The sequence below is a fragment of the Chrysemys picta genome, chromosome 1 (genome assembly GCF_011386835.1).
Source record: "Chrysemys picta bellii isolate R12L10 chromosome 1, ASM1138683v2, whole genome shotgun sequence".
Classification (NCBI taxonomy): Eukaryota; Metazoa; Chordata; order Testudines; family Emydidae; genus Chrysemys; species Chrysemys picta.
The window spans coordinates 345,916,323-345,931,104 of NC_088791.1; the positions used below are offsets into that span (position 1 = coordinate 345,916,323).

The 14,782-nt window shown below is 45.7% G+C and overlaps 1 protein-coding gene across 1 annotated transcript in view; it reads left to right on the forward strand.

Annotated features, from left to right (window-relative positions):
- Positions 1-2,336: 2,336 nt before the first annotated feature.
- LOC135983632 (disintegrin and metalloproteinase domain-containing protein 9-like) overlaps positions 2,337-14,782 on the forward strand; it is a 49,134-nt gene continuing 36,688 nt past the window's right edge. The window contains exons 1-3 of the mRNA XM_065596382.1: positions 2,337-2,475; positions 5,222-5,304; positions 8,087-8,151. Of these exons, the coding sequence (XP_065452454.1) occupies positions 2,433-2,475; positions 5,222-5,304; positions 8,087-8,151 (191 nt within the window). The 5' untranslated portion in view covers positions 2,337-2,432. The remainder of the gene's footprint in view (positions 2,476-5,221; positions 5,305-8,086; positions 8,152-14,782) is intronic.

Genomic DNA, 14,782 nt, shown 5'->3' on the forward strand with positions numbered 1-14,782 from the left:
AGCATAGCCCAGCAGGGGTGCATGGGGGCACTGAATAGGGAGGAAGGAGCAAAGCTTCTGGAGTGGGGCCGGCCATGAGGGGCATTCAGGAGATGCAGGAGACTGGTGGTGTTAAATGGGGGGGAATAGAGCAGGGGGGAAAGGAAATGGGACTTGCCATGGTAGTTATGGAGCAGGGAGAGAGGGGAACACGGCTGGCTGAGGGGGATTCATGTGGCAGCCAATCAGGGAGGAAGTAATGGGGGCACCAAGGTATGTTTTGGGTAGGGTTACCATACGTCCTCTTTTTCCCGGACATGTCCGGCTTTTCAGCAATCAAACCCCCGTCCGGGGGGAATTGCTGAAAAGCCACACATGTCCGGGAAAATGGCCGGCACTTCCTCTCCCCCTGTGGCTCTGCTCCACTCCTCCTCTCTCAGATTTACAGAGCCAAGCTGCCCGAGCAAGCGCTACTGGCTTCAGGCAGCACCCCCCCCCGCCTCCGGACCCCGAGCCCCCAGCCAGGCACTTCTCCTACCCGGCTCCAGCTGAGCTGCTCCCACGGTGCAGGGTCCGGAGGCAGGGGGGAGGCTGCCTGAAGCCGGTAACGCTGGCTCCTGCAGCTCTGCTCTGTAAGTCTGAGGGGGCGGAGCCGAGCAGCTCGGCTGGAGCTGGGGAAGGGACGTGTCCAGCCAGCTCTGGGTCCTGAGGTAGGGGAGGACTGCCAGAAGCCAGCAGCTCAGCTCTTACAGTCTGAGCTGGGAGGAGCAGCTCAGCTGGAGCCCAGGTAGGAGAAGTGCCTGAAGCCGGTAGCACTAGGGCAGCTTGGCTCTTAAAGAGAGCCGAAGAGTCAGGGAGCAGCAGCAGTCGCCAGAGCCTGCTCTAAGGTAAGCCAGGGATGCCAGCAAAGCTGGGAGTACCATGCGCCGCTGATTGCACAGGTGGGGGGCAGCGCTGGGGGAGCTGCTCCGGGGAGTCGCCAAAAAGCACTGACTGGTGGGGGAGGAGGGGAGGGCAGTGTGAAAAAGGCAGGAGTGTGCAGAGGGATCAGAGCTCTGGCTGCGATGGGCATCGGGCTGCCTTGCCTGCAAGTGGATCAGAGCTCCTGGGGCTGGGGTGTGCTGTATGGCACTCAGCTCCCCATTTGTGATGAGACACAGCAGTGTGGTGGATCACTGCGAAATACCTGCCCAATCAGAGCTGCGGGGGCAGGGCTTGCAGGGGCTGGCTCCGACAGCTCCCATTGGAGCTTTTCCCAGCCAATGGGAGCCTCTGAGCTTGGCTTGTGGCGGGCCCAGCACGTGGAGACCCTGGCTGCCCCTGATCCTAGGAGCAAACACAATGCCAAAACGAAAATACAAAGTTCACTACATATAAAGAATTACGTTTTAGAATTAAAGAATTAAATAGCTCAAAATGTCCGGGATTTTACCGGGCAGGGAGGAGAACTGGGTGCTCCAAGGCATCTGGGGAGCTGGGAAACAGAACAGTGTGAGCTGCGTGTCCTGACCGCTCCCAAAAACTGAGCGCCGGGGCAGATCCTCCACTGAGCAGCTTCATTAAAGTCATGGGAGTCTATACTAGTGGAGTGCCTGACTTTAGAATTGGTGCAGCTGTTTCGTGTGGCTGGGAGGGAGGAGGGGGAATGTGGGGTGCTCAGGGGAGGGGGCGGAGACTTTGGGGAAGGGGTTGGAATGGGGGCAGGGAAGGGGCGGAGTTGGGCGGGGCCGGGGGTGGGGAAAGGGGTGGGACCGGGGGAGGGGAAGGGGCGGAGTTGGGGCGGGGCCGGGGCCCCATGGAGTGTCCTCTTTTTTCAATGTTCAAATATGGTAACCCTAGTTTTGGGGGCGCTAGACCTGCAGAGCAGGGGATTGTTGAGGGAGTGAGGCAAATGGGACGTGGCAAACGGCAGGTTCAGGCGCGGGGTGGGAGGGTCTCGCAGCCAGGAAAGGGGGGGATAGGATTGGGTGACAGTTGGGGCTGGGCCGGAGGCAGTTGGAACAGAGGGGGCGGGGCCTGAAGCATTGGAGGGGGGAAGCTCTGGCCTGAGGTAGTTGGAGGGAGGGAGGGGGCGGGGCTGGCACTGAGGCAATAGGAGCAGAGGGGCGGGGCTGGGCCTGCGGCAATAGGAGGGGGCGGGGCTGGCACTGAGGCAATAGGAGCAGAGGGGCGGGGCTGGGCCTGCGGCAATAGGAGGGGGCGGGGCTGGCACTGAGGCAGGGGGAGGGAAGAAGAGGGGAGAGGGCCTGAGGCAGTTGGAGGGGAGGGGGCGGGACTGGCACTGAGGCAGTTGGGCTGGAGTGGAGCTGGCACTAGGGCAGTTGGAGGGGAGGGGACGTGGGTCTGAGGAGCTGGAGGGAGCTGGCACTAGGGCAGTTGAGCCGAGGGGGCGGGAGACACTGTCTCTGCTCTTGCTGCAGGTGCTTGGCCGGTGTCTGTGAGGAGCCGCGGGGATGGGGCTGCAGGTCTGGGCCCTGCTCCTGCTCCTCAGCCCAGGTGAGACGGGCAGTGAGTCTGGTGGAGATGCCAGAGCGGGTAGATATTTGGGGTCATGCTTGCAAGGCAGAGGCCAAGCAGGGAAGGGGGGAGCCAGGAATCAGAGCAGGGCTGTGAGGGAAAACGGCCAGAACAGGAGGAGGAGCAGGACTGAGGCACAATGCAGGGAACGGGCTTGAGGGGAGGGGGAATATGGGGCTTGGGGGCAGCAGGGAGCACTGGGGGTAAATCAAGGAGGTGGGGGATTTGTGAAGTTGGAGCAGGGTGCACGGACGGGAGATTCAGGAGGTGCCAGAGCGGGACTAGGAGCAGGATCTGCTGAGAGCAGGTCAGGGCCCGGAACCAGGCAGGAGGCAGAAAGGGACTGTGGGCCTGAGGATTCATGGAGGCAAACTGGGAAGGGGGGAAAGGGACTCTCTTTGGGGGCAGGGAAAAGTGAGCACAGATGACCAAGGGGGATGTTGAAAGAAGGGGCAGGGAGGGGTTAGAGCCAGGGGTGATGGGCTGTGAGGTATTTGGACCCTGGAGCATGGGGCCCTGAGCACTAGCTGGAAAGGGGCGAGTTGGATCAGGGAGGGGGCTGGGCGGGATGCGGCTGAGGTGATGTCTCTCAAGGACAGTACTTGGCTGTGTGTGAGGAACCTCTGGGGTGGGGCTGCCTCCCAGGGGTTGCGGGACAGAGCTGGTGCTGGGACTTTGCTCAGCTCAGTTTAGGTGGGGAGGGGGAAGTGGTGCCTCTCGAGGGGGGCGGTAAGGGTGGCATTACAGGCGGAATGGAAAAGGGGCCTATTCAGTGAGGTTGGAGGAGGGATGGGAGAGGGGCTGCCAGGTGGGATTCAGAGGGAGGCAGAGCAGGGAATGGGGAGCCAGGCCCATTGAGTTTTTGGGAGGTTGAGAAGGATTTTTGTGGGGGTAAGGGCAGAACAGGGTGGGGGAGCAAGGGAGAGGTGTGGAGTAGGGAATTTGGGGGTCCTGGCTGCAGTCAGAGGTAGTGGGGGGCAGGGCCCACAGAAGACTTGAAGGGTGGTGTGGGCCCCACACAGGGTGAGTGTTCTGTGTTGTGGGGGAGCCAAATTGTGGTGGTTGTGAGGAAAATAGACATGCTGAGGATGTTTGGGAGCAGTGCAAGTGAGGCTCGGGGAGCTGAGCATGGAGCTGGGCCCCCTAAAGGATGTTTCCAGGAGCTGTTGTGAGTGAGGAGCCGTGCCAGCTGAGGGGGAGTTTGTGGGGGACTGAATCGGGCAGAGAGTGAGGCTTGGCAAAGTGAATTTGGGAGGAAAGAATAGGGAAGGAGTGTGGGGTTTGCTGAAGACTATTTGGGGTATGGAGCAGGGAGGGCAGAGTGAGTTCCTCTGAGGGGTGGTTTAGGGTATACATGGAAAGAGAAAGGAGTACAGCTTGCTGAATGGGGAAATTCGGGGGACTGCAATATGGAGCAGGACCCACTAATGGGGCTTTGAGAGGCACTTAGGAGGGTGGAGCAGATCCTGCATTGATGGAGTCTGTATAGGGTAGGCAGGTGGAGTGAGAGTCCCTTCGGGTAGAGGAAGCAAATTTATGGAGCATGGCCTGAGAGTGGGCAGAACCTGGGGGGGGGGGGGGATTTGGGAGAAAGAGAGAGACTTGCTTAACTGGGGACAGAGTAGATAGTGGGGCCCATTAAGGAGTGCTTTGATGTGGGAGCAATTTGGGCAGTGGAGCAGGGACCTGGGCCAGCTGATGAAAGCTTGGGCACATAGAGAAGGGAGGAAAGGAGTGCAGCCTGCTAAAGATGATGATGTGAGAGTGGTGTAGCAGGAAGGGGTTTGCAACTGTGGAGTAGGGAGTGGACCTTGAATTGGTATTTATGAGAGATGGAACAGGGAGAAGGAAATGTCTTGCCCAGTGGAATTTTGGAGGGCCTGAGCAAAGAGAGAAAGACAGATCTCCTCGATGGGGGAATGCAGAACATAGATGAGGGAAATATAGCTCAATAAGGGGGGATTTTGACTCTGAGTAAGGGGGGCCAAAGATTCTTCTGAGGAGAGGTTTGCAGTGGATGGAACAGGGAGTGGGGAGTGTGGCTTACTGAGTGTGGTTTGCAATAGTAGATGTTGAAGTGGGGTCCACAGGGGTTACAGGGGCACAGTTGTTGACACTGAGGGAAATAGTTGTGGCGTGTGAGGAGGACAGAGCAGGGACAGTGAAAGGAGGTATCTGGAGCATAAGGCTCATTGAAGAGTGCAGTGCAGCAATGGGAATTTGGGTCTTGCCATGGATGAGGGTTGTGTGATGCAGAGCATGAATAGAGGAGTAGGGCTTAATGTGGGATGTATTAGAATAATGAAACTGGGTATGATGGGGAAGGACCAGGGAGGGTGTAGTCAGGTAGAGAAGGTAGGTGTTTGCTTGGAAGAGAGTCTATTGAGAGGGGAATACAGTGAGGGTGGCTGGAAAATCAGGGTGATGGAAAAAGGATGGAAGGGGCCTGATAGTGAAATTGTCCTGTATTGGGGTTGGAAAAGAGAACCAAAGGAGTAGTAATGCTACTGTGTTTTCTCTGTGTTTAAGCTTATCAAAAGGTTTACAAACATTGTTGAATTAAGATGCAGACTTCACCCATGTCCCTGGAATTGTTCCTCCTCACACATTGTACAGAGTGACTTCTCTATAAAATGATTTTCAGTGTTAGAATCTAGAAACACATATGCCAATAATTGTAAACGTATATTCTATTTAACTTATTTGAAACTATTTCTCTTTCTAGGCTTTTCTGAAACTTTGAAATTCTCTTACTCTGAAGTAATAGTGCCAAGAAAGCTTGAACCAAGGGATGGCATAGATACCAAGGTAGTATTGCTATCTAAGAAAATTGCAATTGCTATGCTGAATCAGACTAATGATCTATGAATCCTGTCTTTGGTAACTTCCAGTACCAGAACCTTCAGTGGAAGGTGTAACCACCTCTATAATAAAGTATGTAGGCTGAAAGTTTCTTCCTAATCCTGAGCAACTAGTAGCTTGGTTCTCCTCTGAAGCACAAGGTTTGATAATCTTTAATATAGTCTGTAGTAGCCTGTGTAACTGCACTTGATGTTTTTATGAGTAGAACTCAGTGTGCATTAATAACATTTTTCATTTGACTGTAGTTAAAACATATAGTGTTCATTGCAAGTATCTAAGGAAGTCAGAAGGTACTTTATATGCTCCCCATTAACAAGGGATGGAAGCACTACACCAGGGGTAGGCAACCTATGGCACGCGTGCCGAAGGCGGCACACAAGCTGATTTTCAGTGGCACTTACGCTGCCCAGGTCCTGGCCACTGGTCCGGAGGACTCTGCATTTTAATTTAATTTTAAATGAAGCTTCTTAAACATTTAAAAAATCTTATTTACTTTACATACAACAATAGTTTAGTTATATATTATAGACTTATAGAAAAAGACCTTCTAAAAACATTAAAATGTATTACTGGCATGCGAAACCTTAAATCAGAGTGAATAAATGAAGACACGGCACACCACTTCTGAAAGGTTGCTGACCCCTGCAATACACAATGTTTAAAATATTTATCCTCACAACATTCCTGTCAAGTAGGGAAGTACCTCTGTGAGCTGGGAAATTCCAATTTAAAGAATAGTCATGCCGTCATAAGGCTCTTCTTGTCTGTAACTTCTGATAGGGGGAAATAGCCCATTTGTCTGGGCTTCTCTAGATCCCCTGAGAAACTGTTCTGGCATTCTGACTGTATTGGTAGTCTGATTTGAACTCCTCCTAGAGTACTAGGATTGGCTGTTCATACTGTACATCCTTTAAAAGGTAATTTTGCTTGGTATGTGAGGTATAGAATTTGACCTAAGTTGTCATAGTTTACAATTTCACATAGTTTAAGGATTCTTAATATATCTTTTCCTATTGGAAATATTCTACAAGACTTTCATGAGCATCAAGTGGTATAAGAGTCTAGAAGAATGCAAGTTTTATGACCCAAATCTTAACCAAGTGAGGCAAGTATCAGATGAAACATTCTCCCTGTAAAGTAACAGACAAAAAGCCAAAAATGATTTGAGCACTTTAAACTGAATTTCAGCCTTCTGTGTTCATGTTTGACTCCTGGGGAACAACTCCCTCCTGCGGGCTGGTATACACTACTGCTTAAGTCGATGTAACTTATGTCACTCAGGGGTGTAAAAATGACACCCCCGTCAGCAATGCAAGTTTCATCAACTTAAAGTGGTGTCCACACCGAGAGATGCTTTTCTGCTGACATAGCTTCCTCTCACAGAGGTGGAGTATTTATGCTGACAGGAGAGCACACTCCCATCGGCAAAGCGCATCTTCATTTCAGCCCTGAGTTTCCACCTGGAATTGTATGGCTCCCTGGCACCCGCAGCTTTGTGCTCTGGCTAAATGTCACAATATAGCCCTTATGATAAAACTGCAACCAGTAGTCTGTGATTAAGATAGTGACTTAAGACTAGAGTTTTGAAGGTATTTAGGTGCCTTAATATTCAGATAGGCATCTAAATAACTTGCAAAAGATTTTGGGCTAATAGCCTGACTTTTTTAAATACAACTCATCTAAAGAATGCCTGGAACACTATAAGGAAGTATGGTGTTTTCTTTCTAAAAATCAGAAGGTTTCCCTGACAGCCAGTCCTGACAATGGACTCGCACGTGTGGGATTCATGCTGTATAGTTAACATACAAACTATGAGGTTGAGGCCCTTTTTTTGTGGCGCACACATGCTATGCAAGTATAAATCACAATAACCACTGAAAAGAAGTGGTGTGCAGTTCTGAGCAGCTGTATAGAAGAGGCTGCTGCCAAGTTAAGACAATAAGAGCATCAAACTCTGTTGGATTTGATTCTATCCATTATTCCAAAATTGTTGTTTAGCCTCAATTTGAGGCTGCATAGTAGTGCTGTGGCAATGGTGTTTAGTGTCAGCTGTTAGGCTCTATCTATGTTAGGGGAATTCTCTACATGTTTCCCATTTTTGCTGACACTGATTTGAGCAACGCCAGTTTTAGCAATGCTGGGAAGTCTAATGCAAACAGTACTCCCACAGCCACAGGCGTTTTTCACGCTGTGGACTAGACTTGTTCTGAGCACATTTAATTGATATGGTGTTGGGACTATGGGAGGCTGGTTTATATTGTGGATCCTCATATTGCTTATGGTGATCCAGCTGGACCAGTATTGGCAACTTTGGAAAATATTTAGCAAACCTCACTACTATAGAGTGTCCTTTGGTCCAGGGGGGAGGGATAGCTCAGTGGTTTGAGCATTGGCCTGCTAAACTCAGGGTTGTGAGCTCAATCCTTGAGGGGGCCACTTAGGGATCTGGGGCAAAATCAGTACTCAGTCCTGCTAGTAAAGGCAAGGGGCTGGACTCAATGACCTTTTAAGGTCCCTTCCAGTTCTAGGAGATAGGATATCTCCTTTAATTTTATTTATTCATTTTATTTTTATTTATTTATTTGGTGAAAGGAGAAAAAAATCTTCTCTGAACACAATCTGAGGAAATTTATTAATACAACATTTATAAAATGGAATACAGTATAGGGATTGATTAGTCAGAGTTTTAGAATACTACTGAATTATACTTTTTATTTGAATGCTCTAGGAGAAGGTGTCTTATCTAATTAAAGTAGAAGGAAAGTTCCACATTGTTCACCTACTACAGAAGAAGTAAGTGACTGTTTTCTTCCAAACCTTTCATCTGCTCTTTTTATACAGCAATAGGTGTACATGGGGCTTTACGATCAAGTATGAAGACAAAAGCTCCTGCCCCCAGAAGCTGTCAGTCTAGATATGGAGAAATAACAGAAGTGGTAAAAAAGTAGACAATGGAATGCAAGGAAAACTGCTTTTATAGGGGGCATTAGTTAGAGCAGTAATAATTAGGACGGGACAAGTGTCTCCATACTTTAAAGTTAAAGCTACCTGTCCATTATAAACTTGATTTTTACATGCTTTCTAACTTTGCCAAGAGATACACTGGACAATATAATCTAGGTGAGAACTCAGAACATGAGGCTCTTCTTGGAGATGGTCTCTGCATCTCGGTATAAATAAGATTTGTTGCCTCCCTGTGCTGCTGAGCTATGGCAATCTTCTCTTAAAGAGGTTTCCATGGAGACCACACAAACAGTTCCTCCCAGAGCCAATGTTAGGAAATGTCATAAATCCCTTATTGCGTTGGCTTCTTCTTTTCGGCATGTAGCTGTAGGTATTGGAGACCATCTTTCTGTGCCTGGAGAGAAGTTCTACATTTTTTTTTTTACCTGAAATCTCCTTTCAGCTGATTCTAGTTATTTCAGTTTTAGAAAATGTGCATGCTTTTAAACAGTTCCTTCACTTTGCTCAGTTAAATTCCTAGATCAACTGTGACTTCAGTTCACGGCTCATTTCTGATGAGACCCTAAAGATCCAACAGGAGAGACCTAGTTTAAGTAACATATATCATTTCATTCACCTCTGTCTTGCCGGAGCTGGATGTATGTACTTGCTATCTGATATGTTGCAGGGATGTTCATTCTATGGTGTGTTGTTCTTTTTGCTGGGCATTTACACCCTGGGCACGAAAGAACAGACACACTCAGCTCCAACCTTTCCTAATTACAGGCATTAGGATATAGGTCATCAGGTTTCTCTTCTTATAAGGCCCCTTTCCTGTGCAGAGTAGGGCATCAGAGTAGGACATCAAAAGTTCCTAACTGTCAGGGTTAAACAGTGGAATAAATTGCCTAGGGAGGTTGTGGAATCTCCATCTCTGGAGATATTTAAGAGTAGGTTAGATAAATGTCTATCAGGAATGGTCTAGACAGTATTTGGTCCTGCCATGTGGGCAGAGGACTGGACTCGATGACCTCTCGAGGTCCCATCCAGTCGTAGAATCTATGAATCTATGAATCATCTGCTTTGAAACCCTCTGTTGTATTGTTTCTGTATACCAAACCCAAAACCTTGTTTGATCTACTCAGTTATTATTTTCAATACATCAGCATATCACAAACATAGACACAAGTTTAGCAGGTTTATTAAGTTATTTGTGCTAACTTATCCTAAGGCCTAATTATTGACTTCTATATCCTAATTTTATCCAGTATCTTTTAACTCTGGCTACACCTCATTCCATTTAGCAGTAAAAACCCTTTAGAAGGGGGAAAAAACCCTTTTAACAGTTTCTTAAATGGTAATGACTGTCTTTATTTATTTATTTATTTGAAAGAAAAGAAGGTAGTTGAGATGTGCTGGAGCTGTTATTGCTTTTTTTGTTGAAGTTCTGTCCCATTGCCTAGAAAACAAGACAAAAACACACAAAAGGGGAAAGAAAGAAAGAAAGAAAGAAAGAAAGAAAGAAAGAAAGAAAGAAAGAAAGAAAGAAAGAAAGAAAGAAAGAGAAAGAAAGAAAGATGAAAAATGCAGCTTCTGTCTCTGGTGTTGATTCTCATTTTCAGGGGCGGCTCCGTCCATATAGGTGAACTAGGCAGTTGCCTAGGATGCCAAATTAAATGGGGCGCCAAATTTGAGGAAAAATATCAAATAAAAACAATAAAAAAATGAAAACGATGAAAAAAATACAAATAAAATAATGAAGATGTCATTATTTCAATTCCTGTGTGCGTACGGAGGGAATATGAATTCTAATTCATTTCTCTACATTTCTGAGAATTGATTAATATGTCAAATCTTTTATTTACTGCAAAAATAAATAAGATGACCTGCTCTGCAATTTTGATAAGCAATAACTCAGCCACAATGAAACACATCTGCCAGAGGCAAGAGCTGCAATGCTAGTGACACCTAACTTGAATATACATCAAGGTCGCATAGCTGGAAATTCATGTAGAGTGAAGATATTGCGACTTGATACATGTCACACGGTCATTTTAACACACGTCGCAGGTAGATGTTAAGAATCGATCGAATACTGTGGAAAATTGTGTTTCTTGGTGCCAAAGAATAAAGAATAACGTCTTTCAGCATTATAAATCCAAAATGTGAGTATCTTTAAGCGTTATTAAACCTTAGCGTTATTATCAGGCTGTATAATTATGAACTTTTCTTTATTATAACTGGTTCACATGTAATAAATAAGGTCCATAAAAGAAAAGTAACAGCATTAATGCTTAATAGACTATGAAAGTGATGATGTCACACTCCAGGCGGGTAACCATGAGGACGGGGATTACTTTCCAAACAACTGGTGTCAGGTTATAATGTCAAAAAAGGTCATTTTGTTTCCGTGTAAACACTATAACTAATTATTATAATAGGTAAGTGAGTGTATGTTATTAATTATTTCTTTATAACATACACTCATATAACATATAACTTTAAGCAGTGAAAAGACATGTTGGGATGGCTGCAATGTGGTTTAAATCGCCAACCATGTGGTGCGTCAGCCATCCTAAACACTATAAGGCTTGCAATCGGGAGCACAGATAGTACATAACAATATTAAAATGCCCCATTGCAGAAAGAGGAAAAAGAAAACCCTCAGGAGCTGAGTATCGTAAACGAAAGGCTGAGAAGGAAAAGGACCAAGCAAAACAGCAGGGATCCTTCCTGAAATATTTTCTCTTTAATCCAAATAAAGATGGAAGCAATTCACAGCATCCAGAAGAAGGAATTTTACTTCAAGAGGAGGTTAGCTCACATCCTCATGGAAGCAGTTTGGAACATCAAGATGATGGAAACTTGCTTCTAGATGAAGGCAGCTCACAGCATCAGACTGATACAGAAGTGGAAAAAATGTATTCACCTTCAGAGACATATGCAGAAATTGAAGTAAATGAAGTAGAATTCTGGAAGAAATGATGAGGAAGTTACAAACAAGTTACAGTATGGGGACCCAGCTTCATGGCCCAGATGTGATGACAATGTGCGGCAAATTCTTGTGGAACATGGACCCGAACAAGTTCATGAATTTCCCTTCCCTAAGGATGGAAATAAAATAAAATTCTCTGCTCAGCATTACAAGAGGAAACTCATTAATGGGGAAGAAATTCCTCGAAACTGGTTACAATATTCAGTGACGAAGGATTCTGTGTTTTGCTTTTGCTGCAAGTTGTTTAGAAATCAAGTAATTTGTAAATCACTTACTGAAAATGGTTTGAAGGACTGGAAAAACATATCTTCAATTCTCTCTTCACATGAAAGTAGTACAGAATATTTAGAATGTTTTCAAAATTGGAAAGAACTTGAATTATGATTGAAAAAAGGAAAAACTATCGATGAGAAAAATTTACATATGATCAAAGAAAAATAAGAATATTGGCAACAAATAGAGTGTCTGATTGCTTTAGTGAGACTTCTCGGTGGACAAAATTTAGCATTCCGTGGCCATGGTAGAAATGAAAAATTGTACACTCCAAATAATGGAAACTTTTTAAAATGTGTTGAATACCTAGCTTTGTTTGATCCAGTCATGAAGGAGCATCTACGTAAAATAACTGATCATGAAACACAGGTTCATTACTTAGGAAAAAATATGCAGAATGAACTGATTCAAATCCTAGCAAATGCCATTAAAAAGAAAATTGTAGAAGCTGCCCATTCTGCAAAATATTTTTTAATAATACTGGACTGTACACCAGATGTGAGTCATGTTGAACAAATGACGATGATCATTCATTTTGTGGATATGGAAAAGTCTGCAGATGAAGATAATGTTGAAGTGCTCATAAAGGAACATTTTTTGGGTTTCGTACGACTGGAGCATTTATGACTGAAACTATTCTACAAGAGCTTGAAACAATGTCATTATCTGTTGAAAACTTACGTGGCCAAGGCTATGATAATGTGAGTAATAGGAAGGGTAAAGACAATGGTGTGCAAAGGAGAATGATGGAAATCAATCCTAGGGCCTTTTTCGTTCCTTGCAGTGCGCATTCTCTGAATTTGGTTGTCAATGATGCTGCTAGATACTGTTTGGAGGCAAGCAGTTTCTTTGACCTGGTGCAACGTGTTTGTGTGTTTGTCTCAGGCTGAACATGCCGTTGGGAGATTCTGACTCACCATGTGAATTCTCTAACTGTGAAACCACTTAGTCAGACAAGATGGGAAAGTCTTTTTGATGCTTTGAAGCCTCTTCGCTATGAACTTGGAAACTTTTATGATGCCCTAATTGAAATGTCTGATGATACTACCTTTACTGGATCATCTGGCAATATGGCACGTTCCGATGCAGAAGCTCTTGCAAATGGCCTTTCCAAGTTCAAATTTGTGACTTCACTCATTTTGTGGTATAATATCCTTTTCGGGATTAACCTCACTAGTAAGCAGCTTCAGGAAAAGAACTTGAACATACATTCTGCATACACATAAACTTCAGCAAACTAAAAATATTCTGGAGGAATTCAGAAGTGATGAATGGTTCGAAAGAACACTGGTAGATTCTCTTGAGCTTGCTGAAGATATAGACTTTCTGACAGAATTTGAACCAGAACCAGTTTGCATTCAGTTAAAGCAGGATAGCATAATGGATGATTTTGGATTTGTAATAATAAAAATTATAATTTCAAATAAAAATGCCTTAAAAATTTTAATCGGACTGAAATATCTAGCTGTGGTGTACAAATCTATTCTGAAAATTTTGTGTCTTTATTTTATCTGATCTCAGAAACATTGGTCGGACAGATGGACAAACTGAATAATTACTGTATTTTCTGGCGTATAAGACTACTTTTTAACCCAGGAAAATCTTCTCAAAAGTCGGGGGTCGTCTTATACGCCGGGTGTCGTCTTATAGGGCGGGTGCTGAAACTTCCGAGCCGGACTGGAGAATCTGCGGTCGCCGCATATGGTGGGGGGAGCTCAAAAACGGCCGCAGCCGCATCCCCGCCCGATGACGAGGTGAGGGGGCACCTCACCGGGAAGGTGTAAGTGAAGGGCGGAGCAAGCTGCAGGCGTCCGGGACGCCCGGGGTATGGAAAAAAGAGAGAGAGCGGCGCTGTGCCCAGAAAAACACGCCTCTTTCACCCGTCTGGCCCGCCCTTGTATCCTATTACCGTACCTCCTTCTCTGCCTCTCAGATCTCGCTCCTGAGGACTGCAGTGAAGCGGCGCAGGCGCGCATGTGCGAGATCTGAGAGGCAGAGAAGGAGGTAATAGGATACAAGGGCGGGCCAGACGGGTGAAAGAGGCGTGTTTGCGCTACCGCTCTGATAGTCTTGGAGACAGGGAGGGCTGGGCAGGCAGGGAGAGCTGACCAATCCAAGCAGGCTTTGTATACAACAACCAGCCAATCGCCGGTAAGGTACATCGCTTGCCGTGATTGGCTGGTTGTTGTATACTGGGTACCACATACAGTACAGCACCAGTATCTGTACCTGTTCATACAGTATAGCACCAGTACATACAGTATAGTATACAAATGTCCAACAGTCAAAACCCCATCATGGCTCCACCAGCAAGAAGAAAGAAATATGAAGCCAGTTTCAAACTTAAAGTTGTAAACTTTGCCATGGACATAATAACTGCGCTGCTGCAAGACAATATGGAGTAACAGAAAAGATGGTTCGGGACTGGAAAGCAAATGAAAAAGCATTAAAAAGTATGCCAAGGGGTAAGTGTGCATTAAGAAGAGGCACTCCACATTGGCCAGAACTCGAAAAACATGTAGCAGACATGGTGAATGAGCATCGCCAAAACGGTTATGTAGTGACATGAAATAAAATACATTTGTTTGCACTTCAGTGGGCCAAATCTAACCCAGATCACAGCAACAGATTTAAGGCCACTGTATCCTGGTGTACTAGATTCATGGGAAGGCATAATATGGTACTGAGGCAAAAGATGAAAATTGCCCCAAAATTACCTGCAGATCTTGATAGCAAAGTAAATAGTTTCCATCGATACGTAATACAACAGCGCACTAAACATGGCTATGCGTTAAGTAGTATTGGAAATATGGATGAAACTTCAATGAATTTTGATATGGTTGGAAATAAAACTGTCCATCAAAAAGGTGAAAAAACAATTTTAATTAAAACAACAGGACATGGGAAGTCCAGTTTTACAGTGGTACTAGGGTGCACAGCTGATGGCGCCAAACTGAGACCAATGATTATTTTTAAAAGAAAAACAATGCCGAAATTCAAGTTCCCTGTTGGTTGTTTTGTACATGTGAATGAAAAAGGCTGGATGGATGAAGAAGGGGTAAAGCTATGGCTTGATAATGTATGGAGCAGGCGACCAGGTGGACTTATTCAAAAATGTAGTCTACTGGTGTGGGATATGTTCAGGGCTCATTTAACTCCCAGCACCAAGCAAATGCTTGCAAGACTAAACACAGATGAGGCAGTTATTCCTGC